Source organism: Leptomonas pyrrhocoris (assembly GCF_001293395.1).
Source record: "Leptomonas pyrrhocoris isolate H10 chromosome Unknown, whole genome shotgun sequence".
Taxonomy (NCBI): Eukaryota; Euglenozoa; class Kinetoplastea; order Trypanosomatida; family Trypanosomatidae; genus Leptomonas; species Leptomonas pyrrhocoris.
The window spans coordinates 157,767-177,020 of record NW_015438375.1 but is presented as its reverse complement, the minus strand read 5'-3'; the positions used below and the strand labels follow the sequence as shown (position 1 = coordinate 177,020).

The following is a 19,254-nucleotide window of genomic DNA, read 5'->3' as shown; positions in this document are numbered from 1 at the left end:
CCCACCATCTTTTGCAGTGGCTTTTGTTGTCGAGCCCGTTAGTGACGCTCAACGAGACAAGACGAAACCCAATTGATGCGGTTGCCCCCTCCGTTTTGCTCCATGGCAGAGCCGCACTTTCGGTTAACATTGAGATCTCACCCACCAACCCCTGCCTTGCGGTGATCTCACCTCTCATCTCGTGATCTCGAACTCCTCAGCGCACGTGTCTTTCTCCTTTCCCGCCTTCTGTTTTGTGTGCTTCGCTGTCGCGCTCCCAACCCCCTGCCTCTCCGGTGCTCAGTGCAGTTTTTTTGTTGTTGTTGTTTTCTCCCTTTGCATCGACGGGGGTGGTGGTGCCACGTGACTTGACGCACGAATTAAAAACTGCTCCCTTCTCTTTTTTTATATATGAGACGGCTGAGACACACCGATGGAGACAACGTCTGCTGCGTCTGCCGGGGCGGCATCGTTATCTGGGTTCCCATTAACCGGAAACAGCGCCAATCCGGCTCAACCGCAGAGAACGTCTACCTCCTCCGCCTCAGCGCGCAGAGCCCCGCTGCCGACATCATCGCAGGCGCCCCGCCTGTACGCGCCTCTCTTGTCGATGTTAAACCCCATTGAGGATTCCTCCCTCGCTACACAGGCTACGCCGGCAGAAGACAATCACCGTGCTGACACGCAAGAAGCGACGTTGCAGGACGCGAGCGCACGTGCAGCAGCAGCAGCAGCCATATGCACGACCGTTGGAGCAGGACGCTCTGTGTCGCCCTCCACCGAGCCGCGAACGACGTCATCGGCAACGAGGGATAGCTGGTGGTCAACTTGGACGCGGGTGTGGCGGGAGATGCGGGCAGCGTGTGCACGGGAGGTACTGCCCATCGATCAGCCCCGTCTCTTCTCAGCGTCGGAGCGCGCCAAGATGGCCCGCTATGAGTCGGTCGACACCTACGAACCGGAGAGCATGCTGTACAAGGATTACCTAGAGACGCGCAGCCACGAACCTCGTTGGTTCATGTGGGTCTTTGTGCTCATCCTGGGCGTCAGCACGAGTGCCCTGTCGCTGGGCACGGCGGCCTGTTTGCACGTCCTCAACGCTGTCCGTTACGAGCTGCTCGGGTTTGGGCTCCGCGGCTTCTCCTTTGCCGACGCACACCGGTACGCGAACAGCACCGTGGCGGGCTCATCGTTGGATGTGTGGGCAATGCTGAAAGGCCGCAACGTTGGCCTGTACGGCCTTGACGGCCCTCTCGCCTACGGCTCCGGATACCTTCTCGTGCTGCTCTTTGCCTTGTGTACATCGGCGCTCGCGAGTGCGGTGTGCTACTTGGTGCCGGAGAGCGTCGGCTCTGGCATACCAGAGGTGAGGGCGTACCTCAACGGCGTGTCGTACCCGATGATGCGCTCCACACGGGTGCTGGTCGCACGGATGGTGGCCGTGGTGCTCACCGTGTCCAGCGGCGTCTGCACCGGCCACTACGGTCACTTGATGCTGGCAGGGGCGATGCTCGGGGCGCAGCTGCTCCAACGACGCCATGGCATCCGCTGCTACCACGTGCACTTCGTGGACTGCTTCCGCAACCCGCGCGACCGCCGCGTGATACTGGTGATCGGCGCGGCAGCCGGGATGGCCTCCGCGTTCTGCGTGTCCGTCGCTGGTCTACTCGTCATTTTGGAGTTGTTGTCCGCTGTGTTTCCCGTGCGCTTTGCCCTCTACGTTTTTGCTGCCTGCCTTTTGTCCACGCTGTGCACGCAGGTGTACCTCTCCTACTGGGTGAACTTCGATACCCGCTACCGCCCAAGCGGCGGCCTGCAGCGCGGCGAGCTGCTGTCGGAGGCGGTGGTGTTGTTCCGCACCCACCTGCCCTTTGGCCAGCACCCCGCCATGAATCTGATGGACTTCGTGGCCGCCTTTGGCATTGGGCTGTGCACTGGCGCGTGTGCGGTGGTGTTTGTGCGGGTCAGCTGGGCAGCCCTGTACTTGCGTCGTCGCTTAGAGGTGGCGCTGCGCAGCAAAGCGATACGCTACGCGCTTCCGATTCTGTTTACCTTGGTGTACGTGAGTTTGCATTACTGGATGGCTGTGGCCTGCACGTACGAGCCGCTTCGCCCTTCAGGCAGCGACAGCAGCAGCAGTGGTGGTGGTGGTAGCGCCAGCGGCAATGGTGCCACTCGCTTCAGCGATACCAACAGCCCAGCGCACCTACCAATACCGGTGGTGTGTAAAGGGGTGCCATACGCGGTACGAAGTGGGCGCAACGTCACGACCATCTCCTTCTACGGCATGAACGGGTTTTTGTGTCCGGCCGTAGACATGAAAGGTGAAGACGCAAGTGGTCCGGCCTTGTCGAGGGAGAGCACTACCACCGCCACAACCGATGGTGATGGTGCTGCTGCTTCAGCGGTCCAGGCGTCTTCTTCGAGTGCGCGTACGCCCGCCGTGGCGTCACAGAAACGACGCAACCGCCTCACGGACGAACAGAGCGTGCGTGTGATGGACACCTACGCCTCCCTCGCCTTCTCCTACGCGGACTCCGCCCTACAAACCCTGCTGAGCCAGCGCACCGCGGGTCTGATGCCGTGGCGTGCGCTGGGGACCTTCACCCTTCTCTACTTCTTTTCGTCCGCCGTGTACTCAGGGTTGGCGTTGTGCGGAGATACGCTGTTGCCGTCGCTGGTCATCGGTGCGGCACTTGGGCGATGCGTGGGGACGGTCGTCCACGTCGCAGCCACCTGCGTGCTTCCCAGTGCGTCGTCGTGGGCAGACCCTGGCGTCTTCGCGCTCTTCGGCGCCGGCAGCTTCGTGAGCGCCACCTCCGGCCTCAGCTTCGGGATCGGGGCCATTCTGATCGAGTCCACCGCCGACTTTCGTCACCTGCTGCCGCTTATGTTTGCCATCGTCGTGGCGCGCCGCGTGCTGACGCGGTGGAGTCGCGATATGCTCACCGTGTACCTCGAGGCGAGGGCCGTCCCGCTGCTGAACGCGGAGCCGTACTTGGATCGTTTTACCCTGCTGGACGCGCGGCACGTCATGCACGGCCCCGTCGTGGCCTTGCCCGTCGTGTGCAGTCTTGAGGACATTACTTCGGTGCTGCGACGCACCACGCACCACGGCTTCCCTGTTGTGTCGGCGCACGATGGTACCTGTAAAGGTATTGTCACACGAGCCCAGCTGGAACTGATGCTGTGGCACCTGATTATGACGCAGGGCCGCGTTTCGCACTGCACCTACGACGTGCTGCAGCGTGTCGAGGATCACGGCTTCCACAACCACTGCGAGGGCAGGGACCCGACAGAGTTCCTGCCGCCGTCGAGGCAGCCGCGCCCCACGCAGATGTCGCTTTACCCACACGTCGACACGTCCGCCTTTACAGTCTTGGACACGACGGCGCTGTCGTGCGTGTACGACATGTTCACCACCCTGGGGCTACGTCACCTCATCGTGGTGGATCGGTCGAACTATGCGGTGGGCGTGATTACCCGCAAAGACCTGACAGGGGATCACCTGTCCCGCGTACAGACGGAAGAGGATCGACGTCGGGCTCCCCCGCGCACGGGCAACGGGCAAGGCAACGGTGGTGGCGCCTCGTCCTCCGCGGTCACGGCTCGCGATGCCGCCTTCGCAGCGATGCGAGCTCCACTGCATCCTACCGCGGCTCAGGTGGCGGAGGTGGCACGCACGTCCTCCACGCGGCGGCTGTATGACCAACAGCAACAGCAGCAGCAGCAGTAGCATCAGCAGCAAGTTTCTCCATGACTCGATCCTCCCATCATTGGAGAAGCGTCAGCATTACGCGCTCCTCCCGTTGGCCACGGCGAAGAGGAGCTTTCTTCTTCGCGCAGGCCTTCCTATGCGCGTTTGCTGCTGCCCTTGCCGGGGTGCGCGGAGGCGGCATCGTCCACCTTTTACGCAGTAATCGCGCGCCGTGCGTGTGCGAGGTCGTTCGCGATTTGTTTCCTCGCATTTTCTGTCTTCACTGTTCGACTCCTGCGTTGGCGAGTGCGCACCGTCTATCGGATGCAGCGCGGCTGTGCTTCTGCTTTTTCTTCGAAATTTGTAAATCGCTGTTTTTTTTTTAAGAGGCAGAACGCTCCGGCGTCTGTGACTTGCTGGGGTCCAAACGGATGGCTTTTTAAAGTGCAGGGTAACGTTGAAGACGGCATCTATGTCAACGAGCTCCGTCTGGCAAGTGTTGACGTACAGCAATGCTTAGGTTTCGTCCCTCTCTCTCTCTCTCGAAAGCGCTGCCGTCATCTCCTTTATTCCATGCGCCTTTCTCTCTATCTCTATCTTCTCTGCGTATGCACCACACACACACACACGCACCGGCCTCTCACTTCTCGTCATCATAACTGCCTGCCACCCACACGCGCGCGTCTACCTGTACAGACTTGTTTCTTTTCTCCCTCCTGGACGCTTTCTTCAATTTTCACATCTGATCTGTCAGAGTAGCGACGGTCCGTTTCCTTGTCCTCTTCTCTTTCGTTGTCTTCAATTACACATAATATCTATAGCTATATATATACATAAAGTAAAAACAAAGTTAAGCACGCGGAATGTCTCGCGCGTCCAACAAGATCGGCGGCGGCATGGCCAGCGCCAACGTCGTCGACCACGGCGTTTACATCAAACCCATGTCCTGCAACCCGTACATCTCCACCGTTCACGACGGCGCCACCACCGAGTACATGCAGGGCTTCGCCCCGAAGCACATGCACTGGCTCTACCGCTTCCGCTACAACCTGCTTCCGCAGGGCATGTCGGGCGGCTTCTTCTCCCGCAACCCGTACGGCCGCTACGTGCATTGGCTCGAGGTGAGCACGATTGAAAAGATGCGTCTGCAGGCCATGACGATGGAGTCGGTGCCGTGCTCCGTCGTGAGCGCGATTATGCTGGTCTTTACGACGTGGCACTGCTACCGCCTCATCTTTCTGCACCCCGATCTCACCCTCTACAACGTCGGGCTGTGGCCCACCAAGCCGTGGGTGCAGCAGCAGCGCTTCAACAAGAAGATCGAGGTGGACCAGCCCCTCTACCGCTGGGTGCACCGCGCGCCGGAGTTCCTGATGAACGACCCGATCCGCGACGTCAAAAAGCTGGGCATCACCGCAAATGACACGGTCGACGCAATGGCGAAGGAGCAGGGCGTGGAGCACGAGCTGACGATGGATCGCTCCGAGTACACGGCCAGCTCGCCGGATATTCGCCGCGTGATCGCCAATGCCCGCAAGGATGTGGTGCACAGCAGCCAGTCGAGCAGCGCGCTGACCTCCATGATTGGCAAGTAAGGATGCTGTGAAGTAGGAGGAGGAGAGAAACGAAACATGGATGTACGTTCAATACAACTGTCGAGAAGAGTGACGATGGATGTAACGCGTGTAGTGTTTTAAAATGGAAAGGAGGGGGGAACTGCGATGAGGATGATGTTGATGTTGATGTTGGAACGGAAACCACGACTGCTCGAACACTATTTCCATTGACGTGGTATCACGCAAGCACGGGGAACGACGCAGCCACCCAGCACATGCGCTTTTGATTGATGAAGGTGTGCAACGTGTAGAGGGTCTACCTGGGTGTTACTTGCGGCCTTTTTGCTTGTGCGTATGCTGCTGTAGCCTTGGACGGTTTCCCAACAATGATACGCGGTGTTCCATCATCCATCAGCATTAACTACTCGCATTCCCACCCTATCCCTCTCGTTATGCGCTTTACCAGGTCTTCGCCCCTCTCAGCTGCCGCATCCTTCTCTCTCTCTCTCTCTGTGTGTGTTTATTCCCCTTTTGCCTCCCTCTAGAGACGGATGCTTTGTCGTCCTCTTCCGGTCTTCAATGAAGCGGAGAGGATTTCTTTCTGTGTGGGTTTTTTGCTTGCGATTTCAACTCTTCTTTTTTCTTCTTCCCTCTCATTTTCATGTTTATCCTCTTTTTCTTTTTTTTGCAGCTGCAGATGTCTTTGCACGTCGTCAGCCGGAGACAGGGAAGAGGTTATATACGAAGTAAAAGCTGTGAGAAGGACGTTGCGATGGAGGGCTTTTACGCCTCTTTACGTCTTTCCGTTTTTTAATTCTTTCTGTTTCTCCGCGCGAAGGTGACACCACACTCTCTCTCTTTCGGTCGTTGTCGTTGGGTATGACCGGCCGTAGCACATACTCCGGCGTACTGCCATCTGTGATTCCTGGTAAAGAGCACAGACAGAGCGCAGTACGCAAATGCACACTCACGCACATACACAGACATACTGAAAAGGAAGAAACCACTTGTTGTGCGTCTCTGTTGAGGTTGTTTTATACGTATCTCCGTTTTTGCGGTTGTTTCTGCTGTCTTCAAGGACAACAGCGGAACTTGCGAAAGCCCTTCCGCTAGGTGAGGAAAGCCAGCAGACTCTGCAGTTGAGATACAAAGAAACAAATGTGCGTGTGTGTGTGTGTGTGTGAATGTGCTTTTCTTCCTTTTATAAACACGGATTGTGTGGTGGTAGCTTTGGTGCGGCACATCTTTTTCTTTCTCTCCGGCTTTCTTTTACATGTATATTTGTGTGTGTGTGTGTGTGTGTGCGAAGGAAGTGGTTGTTGGCGGCAGCTCGAACGTGCCGCCTACGTTCCTCCGCGCCAGACTTACTCTCTGGCCGGGAGCTTTTCGAATCGTGAACAAAGCCGTATATCACGCTCCTCCGGTTTTAGTGTGTTTCTCGTTTCCTTCTCTTGATTTGGTTTATTGCAGCAGCGCGTGCTAATGGGGCAAACGGTCACCATCAGTTTTTTTTTTAAACGGAAAAAATCCTTTTCTTTTTCCCAATGAATGGAAAAATATGTGTGTTCGCCCCTCCCCCTTCTTGTCGCATACACATGACCACCTTTACGTTGTTGGTGTTTTTTTTTTATCGTTTACCATCTCCTCGGATGCCTACTCCACGCCGGAGTAAAGAGGGGAAAAAAGCCTACACTTGTAGGTGGTACTCGTACACGACTTGCGTAAAGCCTTGAGCACGCTAGAGAAACACGCATGACGTTGATACTCGTGGTGCTCAACGACGGATGGCAGATGGTGCGCAAGACACACGAGAAGGGTTTTTTTTAGCGTTCTGGGTAAAAACAAGTTTTTCTTTAGTGATTTAAAAAGAGACCAACAGTAAAATGGCTTGTTTCTTCCTTCTTTTTTCATTTCTCTATTCTACCATATTCACAAAGAAAACAACAAAAAAAGAATTCCGCAAGCGAGGTACAACAGCAGCTTCTTCTGCAGGCTCACACGGATCCTCCACAACACACGCTGGAGTTTTTAACTGGCGTGTATTCTCCTCCACTTCTCTTTCCTCACGCACCTCGTTCACCCTCTCTCTCTCTTCCTCTTCGCGGTGTGATGTGATTCGTCACGGAAAGTGACACGGAGCGCACGAAAAGGAAAATGAGACAATACGAGTGTAGATGCGGGGGAGCAGACAACAACAATTATGAAGAAAAAACTTCCAAGAAAAAGAAAACGACGCTCGCTGAAAGCTGTTTCGCCCGCGAATTGTTTTCGTATCTTCTTTTGTAAGGTTTTTCTCGTTTTTTTTTAAGGATAAACGCTGATATAGGTATTTTTGAAAGAGCGCGCTCCTCATTTTTTTTCCTTTCTACCTCATTTGTTCGTGATTTTTATGGATTTCGCCTTTTCCTTGTTCTCTTCTTCTCCCCTTTCGTTGCCGTAAAGATGTATGTGTTTGTGTTTGTACGTGCGTGTGTGCGTTGGTTGCTCGTGGAGTAGAAGTTAGCAAGGAAAAATGGAGAGGAATGCTCAATCGCCAAGCGGGAAATAATTTAAACAAAGACTTGTGCTTGATCGATTCTGTTTTTTCCATTATTGATGTTGTTGGGGCGACTATCAAGAGATTTTGTCGCTCTTTATTATAGCGCTTGAATCGAAGGTATCGGACATACATGTGATTGCGGTTTCTGTCACGGTACGGTCCGTGTGTGTTTGGCCGGTAGCTGTTCTTCTAGGAATTATAACGTGTTTAGCGGAAATAGTAGAGCATTAAGGAAAAAGGAGAGGTTGGGGTGATCGTTGTTTCTCAAGTGTGCGGTTTCGCTCACCCTACCCCCCCCCCCCCTCTGTTGACCGAGTGGACGCCGAATGACAGGTTCTGCTCTCACCACTGTGTCGGAGGGGTGAAAGCGCCGAAGCAGATGCCTTTCCTTGCAACTGCCGTTGTTTGACGCTTGGAAATGATCGAAGTGAGCGAAAGGTGATGGGAGTTGTTGCTGTGTTTTCTGGTTTCCCCACCGGCAACGGCGGCGATGTGCTGCTGCCGTGCGGGTTTGCGTACAACACAAGCTACTGAATAGTGCTCTCTTTTTTTCCCCCTCTTTTCTTGCCTCTGCTGTTGCGTCTTCTCCGGATCAGAGGAGACACGACTGCGGCGTTCCGTCGCTACACAAACTGTGCAGGGTCGCCCGCTTGGTAGAAATCCCTCCACTGCCGTTGCACAGTTCATTGGTGTACCAAAAGTGTTGCTTTGTGTGTGTGTGTGTTTTTTTCCCCTGCCCTAGCATGGACTCTGTTGAGTCTCAAGGCGTTGTGTACAGCGCCTCCTTCGACATCCCCTACGCGATTGGCAGCGTCGCCATTCCCCTCCCAGAAGCCTCGGCTTCCTCCGCGAAGGATGGCCTGGCGCCTGCCGGGACAGACGGTCAAGGCAAGTCCGCCGCGTGGAGTCCGACGGCGCACTCGACGGAGCACGACAAGAGAGCGGGGCCGTCCACCTCCTCCACGCGCCGCGGTGTGACCTCGGGCAACATCCCCTCCGTCCGCCGGTGCACCCACCACCGCTTCTGCTACCTCCGCGACGGCAGTGCGCTGGAGCAGGACATCTTTTATCGGTGGTTGCTGCATCAGCAAAGCGAAGTCGCAGCGGGCGGGGCACCTAAACACGATCGACGTGCGACGGCCCCTGCAGACGTCGTGGAGCCGTCGAGTCCTTCTCTTCTTTACGCATCGCTGGACTGCGTGGTCTTCCTGCTGCCCGGCAGCTTTGCGCACCCACGCCGCGTTGTGCGTCAACCGCCGTACCTCATTGAGGACGACACCTGGGCGGATCACATGGTGGAGGTGCAGCTGCACTTCTTGCCGCACCTCCGCATCCCACCCGTGATGCTGGTGCACCAGGTCCTGCTGGAGCGGCGCACGCTGCCGCTGCTGCGTCCCCTGCACTCCGCGATGGATGCAGCGGCGACTGCAGCGTCCAAGCGAGAAGGGGAGCGGGAGGTGGAAGTGGAAGAGGAGGAGCGAGAGGTTTGGGTGCCGCAGCTGCTGGCGAGTACCTTTGGCAAACCGAAGCTGCCACCTGTCTCTACGAACGTTGTCGTGCGCCACCGCCATTATCCGACATTAGCCAATAATGACCTCAACTCGACGACGGCAGGGACAGCAACGGAATCACAACCGAACCCCTCGTCAAGTCCGCACCATCACCACCGTCAGCATCGCCACCACAACAGCGGCAGCGCCACGGCCGCCAGCACCACCGTCGTGGTGACTGAAAAGGTTGACACGCTGCGCCTGTATCACCCCTCAGTTGGCTTTCTCCAACACGCCCGCTGCGTTCTTACTCTGTCATCGCGGCCGGTGCTGCGAGAGTTGCACGACGCGTATGAACAGCTTTACCCCCGAAACCCAACCGTGCCCCACGACACAGCGAATAGTACTACAAGCGGAGAAGAGGAAGACCGCTCGCTGGACACGCCGTTCCTGTACGCGTGGTCACTGCCGTACGAGGCGGTGGTCGCGGAGTACGCCGCGCAGCGCGCCTCCACCGCGGTAGCGGTCCTGCAGGCGGTGCTCGGTGGGCTGAAGCGGGAGCGGGCGGCGCTGGAGGAGACGTGCCGGCGATCGATGCATCACATTGCGGAACTGACGACCTCGGTGATCCCGGAGCAGCTAAGAGAGGTGCACAGTCGATGTTTGAAGCTCTACCGTAAGGAGTAACGGGCAGGGGCGAGGCAGCTCTCAGGTGGAATGCGCTGGTCCACGTAGAGGCTGAGGGGTTTTTCTTGATAACTTTGTTTTCTGCGAGGATTCCAAGAAGAGCAAATTCATTAACAATAACAATAATAGGTGTTGGGTACAGTCACTGATGCGTTTGGCGTGGGGTAGTGGGGGGAAAAAGAAATGTCAGTGTCTCCATTCATCACTGCATCTCGTTGTCCTTCAGCAATGTTATCGTTGCACCATCGATGGTGCGACTCTTGGCGTGTAATTCTCCGAAAGCTTGAGTCGTACGGATACGGTCTTCCAACATATATATATATATATATATATATCATTTCGCTATTGGTCTTGCCTGCACCGTGACGCACACGGACATAAACACGATAAATGCGCCTTGACTACCATCCCCCCTCCCTCCTTTCCTCCTCCAAAAACACACACAACGTGTAAAAAGTCTGCTCGCTATTCAGTCTTCTTTCAGCTATTTAAAAAGAGAGAAAAGAAAAAAAAAGTTGTCCTGTCCAGTGTTTTACGTAAACGTATTTCGAACAGTCTTTTTTTTTGACCTTTTCGTTTTGTTTTTGCTCTCGTCTGCCTTCTGCAGAGTACGTTACAGTGATCCAAAGCAGCGGCTTTTGTTTCATCTCTCATCTTTCGTTTCACTTTGCTGTATCAGTGCCGTGACGCCCTTTTTCCTTTCCTTTCCTTTTCTTAAACAGCTGAAACGTGTTTGCTAGTGTGGCAAACTGCTCTAATTGGTCCAACGTAGGAAAAGAAAAGGAGATTCTGCTCTTTTCCCGTGTTTACTCCATTGCGTTGCTTGGCTTCGTTCTCACAAGTCTCTCGCCCCTGCGCACGCTCTCTGCCGCTGCCTTTTTCCGCGGGAAGGCCGATATTTTTGCGTTGTGGCATCTGCCCTTCCAACGCAGGAAAATTTCTTTTTGCTTCTATACACCGAAGACCCTTGCTCAGCGAATGCAGTCTCTGAACAAGCCGCTGAACGCCATCGTGGTGTGCGGTCCCTCTGGCGTGGGCAAGGGCACCCTGCTGGGCCGTCTCTTCCGCGACTACCCGAATAGCTTCGCGTACTCCGTCTCGCACACGACGAGGCAGCCACGCATGGGTGAGGTGAATGGGCGGGAGTACCACTTCACGGACCGCAGTGAGATCATCAAGATGCGCGACAACAACGAGTTCCTCGAGCTCTGCGACGTCCACGGCAACTTCTACGGCACGAGCGTCGCCGCCGTCCAGGACGTGCAGAAGCAGGGCAAGATCTGCGTGATTGAGATTGATGTGAAGGGGGCGCAGAAGCTGTACAACCGCAACGACGATGCCCTCAACTGCGTATACTTGTTTATTACGGCACCGAAGGCGGAACTGCGTAAGCGCATCCTCGGCCGCGGCGCCGATGACGAGAAGATGCTGCAGCGCCGCCTAGAGACAGCGGAGGCGGAGTTCAAGTTCCTCGAGGAGCACCCCGACTTCTTCGCTGCCACTATCGTGAACGACGTCCTCGACGAGGCGTACGGCCGCCTGGTGGACGCCGTCAACGAGCAGCTGGAACTGCACAACATGAACACTCTCTCCAGCGGCGTCAAGAAGTAGAAACGCGAGCGGAGGACAAAAACGCGGTGAGGCAATAATTTTAAAAGAAAAACCTGTGCGGTGTCCGGTTGCTGTTCGAGCAGCAAAGCGTCCTGGCAGACTGTGGAGTTTTTACGCATCGGAAGCAAGAAGGAGAACGCGAGATAGAAACGGCAAAAGAAAAAACCGTATGAAAGAAGGGAGGAGGCGGCGACGGCGCGTTAGAGCAGGGCCGTGGTTCGTTAAGGAGGGGAGAAAAATATACCTTTTTAAACACAATTCTTTCCTAACTCACTCACGCTCTCTTAGTCTACAGCCCTCGCACTTTGACGTCGTGCAGTTCATCATAACTGCCGTTGAGCCACAAGCACTGGTTTTGTGGCTGCTCCCCTCTTCCCTTTTTTTCTCTCTTCGTGTGTACTCGCTTGTCTACCATATAAGCTGGACAGGTCTGTTTGACAGAATGCTCTGCAATGGGCGACCGTGACGGTCGACGGCAGCGGTTTACGGCCTTTCTTCTTCTTCCCCCCCCCCCCCTCAAACAAAAAAAGAAAATAATGTAACATGCATTTGAAGTTCTTTAATGTGCGAAAGGGATAAAGAAGAAACGCTGATACGAAATGTTCTCTTTAAAAAAAAAAATGTAAAAACGATGATTGTACGAAGACAAATGAAATGGCATTGCGCGAGTACCTGATGTTGTCGTTGTTGTTGTTGTCGATGTTTTTCTTTGCCGTAATGATTTTGCTCTTCGCCGTCCTTGTGTTTCCGTCGCGGCTGCCGACAACGCCTGATTGATTTTCTTTTTTTTTATCATTGTTGTTTCTTGCCATTGTCATTTTTTTCTTTTTCCTGCCTCCTCGTTCCCGGGGAGGGGGGGGGGGGCCAGAAACCCAGTGCCCTATCTCTCTTCCTCTTCCTTTTCTTTGCTTTCTTTCCTTCTCACGGAGACATGAATCCTCTTTGGTTTTTGTTTTTACGTTTCGATTATTTATTGATGGTTTTCTCTTTCCTTTTAACATCCATCTCTCTTTTTTTGGTTCTACTGATTAACTTCTCTCTTCCCTCTCTTTCTTTCCTTCTCGGCGTTAAAGTGACTTTTCTTTCTTTTTGATATTTTTCCACTTTTTTTTCATCTCCTCACACGTGGTTTGGTGTGCGGGTGATGGAGGGAAGGCGACCCAGCAACAACAAAAGCTCGTTGTGTGTGTGTGTGTTTGTTTCTTCCTGTGTCTTCATTATTAACTTTTAGTTTCCGTCCTTTTCTGTTTCTTTTATATATATTTCTCGTCAAGCTCGGGGGGATAACGCGCTTCCTTCGGTGGAAGGTGTAGAATGCACATCAAAACGGCAAAGCACGAACGGTTGTGAGAACAAAAAGGCAACGAATTGCTCGTCGCGCCGCGGCAGACCAGAAATGATAATAATAAAAACGGGAGTCCGTCGAAGAGTTCATCGCATTGTCTTTCTGTCGTTCTCCTTCTTGCATCGTCAACGAAACGGAACGATATTGATGGAAGATGACGAAGGGGAACAGCATTTCTCCCTTTACTCTCTTTAGCGTCTTCTTCAACACGCTCTTCAAAGGTCGTCGGTGTGGAAAGCACGGTGTTCTTTTCTTCATCTCCCACTGTCGTGCGCGACGCGCTGTCTCTGAAAAAAAAGCACTCTCGTTCCGTTTTTGTTCTCTCAACCGTTTTGGTAGTTTCCTTTGGTGCTTTCACGCCGCCTTGCGATGCGTCTCACCTTGCACCCCTCAGCCTTGTCGCCTTCTCCTCTTTTTCCTCTTTACTGTCTGTAGTTTCTGTTCATCGACATCTTTTGCTCTTCTTCTTCTTTCTTATCCAAGAAGAAGGGAACCTCGCGTGGTGGCTTCCTCGCTTGCAATGATTTGTCTTCTTTGTGCGAGTTTGTTGTGCTTGTGGTAGTTGTTTAACAGGCGTTTGGTTAGTGTACGTGTTTGACGTTGTCGGGTTGGTCCTGCGCTCGCTTTAGGTTTTTTTTCTCTTGTGTGCACTGCGAATGCGTCGTCACGTCTCATTCCATGAAAGAGAGAGAAAGTTGCGAATCGAGTCGACCCCATGTCATGTAATAACCGCCATAGAAGTAAGTGTAAGTGACCTTCTCTCTGTTGTTTTTCTCCCTCTCTCCTGGTGAAGAGAAAATATATGTGTGACAGGTGCAATTAAACATAAATGTATGTCTATACGTGGTGTTTGCTGCTGTGGAAGAGAAGGAGCGTTGAACAGTCGTCTTTGTTTGTCTGTGGCGTTATTTCCTCTTTTTTTTGTTGTTCTATGAGAAGAAAGCTTCACTTCCACGAGCTTTTGTTTCTCTTGGTGCTTTTCAATAGCCTCTTGGAGGAAAAGAAGTACGTTATTTGCGCACGTGAAGAAACTGCGCTCGACAGTGAAAGAGAGGAAAGGAAAGAACATGCCAAAAAAGCGAAAAACGAAAAAACGACATCGAAAACGTCTTCAAAACGATTTTTTTCCATTTCTTTGTGTTTTTTTTTTGTCTCGTATTCCTTTTTTGTTCTCAAAAGAAAACATTTACCAGTTGTTTGTTTGCGTGCGTGTGTGTGTGTGCTCTTCAACTTTTTCTTCTTGTTGATGGCTCATCACGCAATCAAACACACACGCAAAGGTGCGGCCAGCCACTCTCTCGTTCTGCTTTTATTTCTTTTCCTTCCATCTCACTTCTTCGTCAGCGGAGTTCCCGTTCTCTTTTTCCTTCCCTCACGCACAGCTCCCAATTTGCAAAGAGGAAGAAAGAAAGTGGCGCTCCCCTACGCAAAAGCGACCCGTGCAATTTTTTTTGTTGTTCACGCTGCGCATATCCAGTTCGGCTGTGTGATTCAATATCTATCCATATATGTTTACAGCGAGTGGCCGAAGGGAAAATGAAAAGTGCAAAGGAAGAGCAACTGCGCCGTCGAAAAGGTGCATCATCATCGACAGACGGATTGGCGCGGATTCGCGTCTCCGTGCGCGGCAACGAAAACGCCTACGTGTTCGTGTACATATGTATATGTATATGTATGTATGTATGTGTGTGTGTGTGTGTGTGTGTGTGTGTGTTCTGTCTTACCCTGTGAGGAAGTTTGTTTACGTGTGAGCATGTGCGTGCTTCCGGTTTTTGTTTCCTCACATTCTTTCTTCTTTTTGTTTTGTTTTTGCTTTCTTCGTGTATGTGTTCAGCAAGGCCGCCTCTTCGCATTTCACGGTTTCCCGCCTGTGCACCATAGAGAAGGGAGAAAGATGTAAGGAAGAAAGAAGGGTAATACCAGCGCGCCGCCCACTTCGTTCGTTTTGACAGCTATGGTTTTCGTTTCACTCATATTAACCGCCTTGCCCCTTTCTTGATTGCTCAACCTGCTTTTGTAGCCCCCCACCATCGCACACGCCCACGTTGTTGTTGTCCGTTCGGTTCATTTTTTGGGATCTTCGAAGGTACTCAACGATATACACAAAAAGGACGAGGAGTGAAAAATCAACTGGTGTTTTACCTGATTTTAAAAAGAAAAACACCTTTTCGTGTGTGTGTGTTTCAAGTTGCCAGTTCTTGCCCCTTTTACTTATACAAATTCTTTGCTTTATATATATATTTCATTCCATAGCTTTGTTCAAAGAACTGATCCGACGTGTCTCCTAAATATCTGTAGGAACGGCCAAGGACATCTCGGATGGACTTGCGTCTTAGGAGTGAAGGAACCTTGGAAAGGGCAGCGTGCTGCGAGTACGTGTGCGTTTGTTGGACGCTGTCGCTTCTTGTGCATGTGTGTGCGTGTGTGCCCTGAGTCGCGTTTCCTCAGTTCACGCATTCAATTTTTTTTTCCACAAGGGAAGGGAAGATCGGAAAATACATCTATTTGCACGTGCCACGAACAGCGCAGCTCGCAGAGCCCTCCTACCTCTTCTCCTCCGAGCTGCGTCGCCTTGCAATGGAGCGCTATTACTTGCTTTGAAACACAGGAGAAAAAACTCTCAACACTTTCTCAGCTACTTCTTCCCCCTTTCCATCTCCCCCATTTTTGTTGCTGCGGCTCTTTGTGTGGATGTGGGTCAGGTATCGTTGACTTGGCGAGTACATCCACCTTTGCATGTTTTCCATGCCGTCGATGACAAATCTCGAGTCCATCAATCACGCGCTTTCTCTATCCACTAAACTCCACCGCAGCGAGTAATAACGGCAACAAGAAATTAAAAAGCGACAAGAACAGTGCAGCATCTTCTTTGTTTTACGTATCTACTTTTTAATGCTGAATCATGCGGATGCCGTAGACGCTCATGTCGGCGTAGAGGTGCCTCACCGCGCAGCCACCGCCCTCGACGAGACCACAGGAGACACTCAGACCAGCAGCGGTGGTGCGTCTTCGGCGAGCCAAACGGAACCGCGCTACATCCGGCTCCCCGACGCGCTGTTCAACCTTCGATGCAAATACCCCACCGTGACGGAGAGCGTCTTCCTCGAATGTACGCGCTGCCATCAATGGGTGGCGGTGCCGGTCCTGCATGGGATCCCCGACGAAGTCCTGGAAGGAGACGTGGCACGCAGCGCGCAAGGGCTGGACTCGATCGACAAGCGCACCACACCAAGCGGGCCTCTGCGGCACGTCGCGTACGATAGGCTACACCTGCGCGAGCAACTATCCATGGAAGCGACCGCCCCCCACTGGAACTCGCCGCGTCTGCGGGAGAGGGAAAGCCAGCAGCAGCACGCCGCTTCCAACGAGGCAGGCGCAGCGCCGGAGAGCTCCTTCAGCAGAGGGAGCGACGGCAGGCGGTCCGATTCCGCCTCTTCGCCCGGTACGTTTGAGCAGATTCTGAAGCAGTTCAGGCGTAGCCGGCTGGGCAGCAGCACCAGCACCGCCAAAGCCAACAACGAGCCTACTGCCCCCGCGCACTCGTGCACCCGACCGCTTCGCTACCCGCTCCTGTACATTCCCAACCCTGACACGTTTGTGTGCGCGGGCTGGCAGTGCGCGTGGGACGCCGACGCCCTCGCGGATCTGCGAAAGGAGTGGATGGGCAGCATCTACAAGGCGCTGCCGATGCCTGCGATATCCGAAGAGGCGCTCTCCTCCTCGTCCTCCGCCCTCAGCCCTTCCTTGTCCTCCTTCCCCGCCTCGCCGGCGCTTTCCTCGAAGGAGCCGCGACAGCACTGTAAAGCGGCGCTGAACGAGGTCCTCGCAGAAGAATTGCACGTCCACCGCCGCCGTCGCCCCGGTCGCAGCTACGGCGGCCGACTCGCACGCTTTGGTGACCCCGACAGCGAAGGCGGCAGTCTTCCCGCCCTCTCACTGCCCACGCCACCGCTGTCCGCGAGCAGCGAGGCAGAGACACCAACCAACACGACCACCACGTCCAACAGCACAGCGGCCACCAGCGAGTGCGCAATGCAACTCTCCCACATGCAAAAGGCGTGGGTCAAGGCGGCGGCACTGCATCTCCTGCGCGACGGCGGCGACGGTAAGGAGGAAGAGGAGGACGGCCCAGCCCGCCCCCGCCACCCGTACACCACGCCATCGTCCACGTCGGCCGCGACGGCGGCGAACAACGGCGCCCTGCTGTCGGCGTATTGCTGGGCGGTGTGCGACGCGTGTGGGAAGCTGCGTCGGGTGGCACAGCCATTTCCCGGCGGAGCCCCGTTTGTGTGTGCAATGGCCGTGACAACGTCCTCGTCATGCCGAGCTGCGCGTGACGGCAGCTATACGGTGTCGCTTACCTCCTCTGCCGTGGTCGCCGCGGAAGACAACGCCTGCAACGTGTCAGAGGTGGACGGGTTGATGCAGTGCAGCATGAAGCTGTGCGAGACGGAGCTGATCGCGGCGGCCCTGTCGTCGCCCTTTCTCCCCTATCCACTCAAGTCACAGCTATCCTCGCTCAGGGCACGACACGACGGCTACGGCGAAAGGGCGGAGGCGGCGATGACAAGCAGCAGCGACCGACTCAGCCGCGCAGACGTGACGCGGGTGTTGCTGGGCGAGCCGCTTCTGCGCACGATTCACACCAGCGTGGCGGAAGCCATTCTTCGCGGCACCAAAAGTCCGACCTCGCCCACACGACGAATGCCGAGCTCCAAGGAGCGTGGGGCCAGTACGTCTGCCAAAGAGCTGCAGAAAGACCACGAGAACAAAACCCCCCAAGACGAGGACGACGGCGTCTCCGCAGTCGCGGGCTTTCTCCAACGCTCCCTTCCCATCCTGCGTGAACTGGCCCGCACAATCAAGAAGCGGGGGTTGACCTCGCTGGCGCGTCAGATACAGCTGACGCCGGCGCAGATTCAGGCAAAGCGCGAGGCGGTGCTGCGCAGCTCTCTCCTCGACGGCCATCAAGTGAGCCACAGCAAGGACAACGGCAGTAGCAACGCGAATGCCGCTTCGGCCCGACCAGCAGGAGAAGACGCAGCGTCGGTCGAAGCCGAGAGGGTAAAGGAGGAAATGAAGCAAGAGGAACAAGAAGAAGAGAAGGCACAAGGAGACCGCACAGACGCAGCGAGGGCCGGTGGTTCGGCGACGCGGCCGCGCACGCGAGGGGTGCCCGCCGCACCGCCCGCCGCTACCTCCGCCGCCGCCTCCACTACGCGGAAGGCGTCTGCTGGTGCGACCAAGTCGACATCCACCGACCAGAAAACAGGTCGAACCCCCCGAGCGGGAAAGGAGGCGCCGGTGGATGCGCCGGCGGTCCCGGAAAAGCCGAGGAGAGGCCGGCCGCCGACCCGCCGTCTCTCCGCATGCGCGGCGAAGAGTGAGGAGGCGAAGGAAAGGAGTGCAGCGGCGGCACGCGAAGACAGCGACGGGGACGAGGCACGGTCACGCAAACGACCTCGTCAAGGTGGCGCACCGCATGCCAGGAAGAGCGAATCTGCTGAGAAGGGGGAAGTGAAAAAGAAAGGGTCCAAGCGGGTCGCTGAAGGGCAGGAAGACGAGGATGAGGAGAAGGAGGATGACGCGTGGGAAGTGGTCCACTGGGTGCAGTGTGATCGCTGCTCGAAGTGGCGCGTAGTGCCACGGCGGGTGTCGCACCGCATCAAGTTTTGGGAGTGCAAGATGCGCTACGATGAGAAGCGCGGCCGCGCCACGACGTGCGCCGATCCCGACGAGGCCGACTTGTCAACTTAAAAGAAATAAAAAGAGCGAGATAATAGCGATACTTTTCTCTTCGTCGTTGTCCTCGTCCTTGTATTGAATTTCCTTTCTTGTTGATAAAATCAAGAGGGATTCGATGCGAGTTCGACCTACTCCGCGGTATCCGTGATGCTGCCACGGTGGCCATGCTGGACTCACAAGCACGCTACACGTGCGCTTCATGCGAAATACGAATTTCGAGTTATTGACAGAAAGGAACAAGAATATACAAAACAATAATTAAAAAAACGGAAGAAGAACGTTAATGGTACTGAAATGAAAAGACGCCCCCGAGGTTAATCACCTCAATTCATAAGCTCACACCTCATGGATCCTTCCATGTTTCACAGCGTGGTACGTTTCGGGAACCAAAGCTTTTCTCCCCCGCCCAACTGGACAGCGAAACAGATCTGCAAGGTTGCGGCACTTGCTTCTCATGGCTCGTCGTTACGCAGCACCTTTCAATTAAAAGACTGACGTGGTGGTCTTCCATCAATAATCGGATGCGTTGTCGTGACAACTTGTTGTTGGTGCCGCTTTTCATCTCCGCCGTCAACTCACGCGCCCTTCTTTTCCATCCTCCCTGT

General features: G+C 54.6%; 6 protein-coding genes across 8 annotated transcripts; all 6 read left to right on the top strand.

Annotated features, from left to right (window-relative positions):
* Positions 1-282: 282 nt before the first annotated feature.
* ABB37_07513 (putative chloride channel protein) lies at positions 283-3,715 on the top strand (the record flags this gene model as incomplete). The annotated part of the gene is made up of 1 exon (XM_015806178.1): positions 283-3,715. The coding sequence occupies exon 1, from the start codon at positions 413-415 to the stop codon at positions 3,713-3,715; it is 3,303 nt and encodes a 1,100-aa protein (XP_015655100.1). The 5' UTR covers positions 283-412.
* Positions 3,716-4,371: 656 nt separating this feature from the next.
* On the top strand, positions 4,372-5,271 carry ABB37_07512 (hypothetical protein; the record flags this gene model as incomplete). The annotated part of the gene is made up of 1 exon (XM_015806177.1): positions 4,372-5,271. Exon 1 carries the CDS (start codon positions 4,540-4,542, stop codon positions 5,269-5,271), a length of 732 nt encoding a protein of 243 aa, XP_015655099.1. The 5' UTR covers positions 4,372-4,539.
* Positions 5,272-8,366: 3,095 nt separating this feature from the next.
* On the top strand, positions 8,367-9,948 carry ABB37_07511 (hypothetical protein; the record flags this gene model as incomplete). Its single annotated transcript, XM_015806176.1, has 1 exon — positions 8,367-9,948. The coding sequence occupies exon 1, from the start codon at positions 8,515-8,517 to the stop codon at positions 9,946-9,948; it is 1,434 nt and encodes a 477-aa protein (XP_015655098.1). The 5' UTR covers positions 8,367-8,514.
* Positions 9,949-10,404: 456 nt separating this feature from the next.
* Positions 10,405-11,559, top strand: ABB37_07510 (putative Guanylate kinase; the record flags this gene model as incomplete). Its single annotated transcript, XM_015806175.1, has 1 exon — positions 10,405-11,559. Exon 1 carries the CDS (start codon positions 10,927-10,929, stop codon positions 11,557-11,559), a length of 633 nt encoding a protein of 210 aa, XP_015655097.1. The 5' UTR covers positions 10,405-10,926.
* A 2,276-nt stretch (positions 11,560-13,835) lies between these two features.
* ABB37_07509 (hypothetical protein) lies at positions 13,836-14,444 on the top strand (the record flags this gene model as incomplete). Its single annotated transcript, XM_015806174.1, has 1 exon — positions 13,836-14,444. One exon carries the CDS (start codon positions 13,836-13,838, stop codon positions 14,442-14,444), a length of 609 nt encoding a protein of 202 aa, XP_015655096.1.
* A 1,094-nt stretch (positions 14,445-15,538) lies between these two features.
* Positions 15,539-18,661, top strand: ABB37_07508 (hypothetical protein; the record flags this gene model as incomplete). 3 transcript variants are annotated; one of them, XM_015806173.1, is made up of 1 exon in its annotated part: positions 15,539-18,661. In XM_015806173.1, exon 1 carries the CDS (start codon positions 15,797-15,799, stop codon positions 18,659-18,661), a length of 2,865 nt encoding a protein of 954 aa, XP_015655095.1. In that variant the 5' UTR covers positions 15,539-15,796. The 3 variants fall into 3 exon arrangements, with proteins under 3 accessions (XP_015655095.1, XP_015655094.1, XP_015655093.1); XM_015806172.1 differs by having other exon boundaries at positions 15,606-18,661; XM_015806171.1 differs by having other exon boundaries at positions 15,717-18,661.
* Positions 18,662-19,254: the final 593 nt, after the last annotated feature.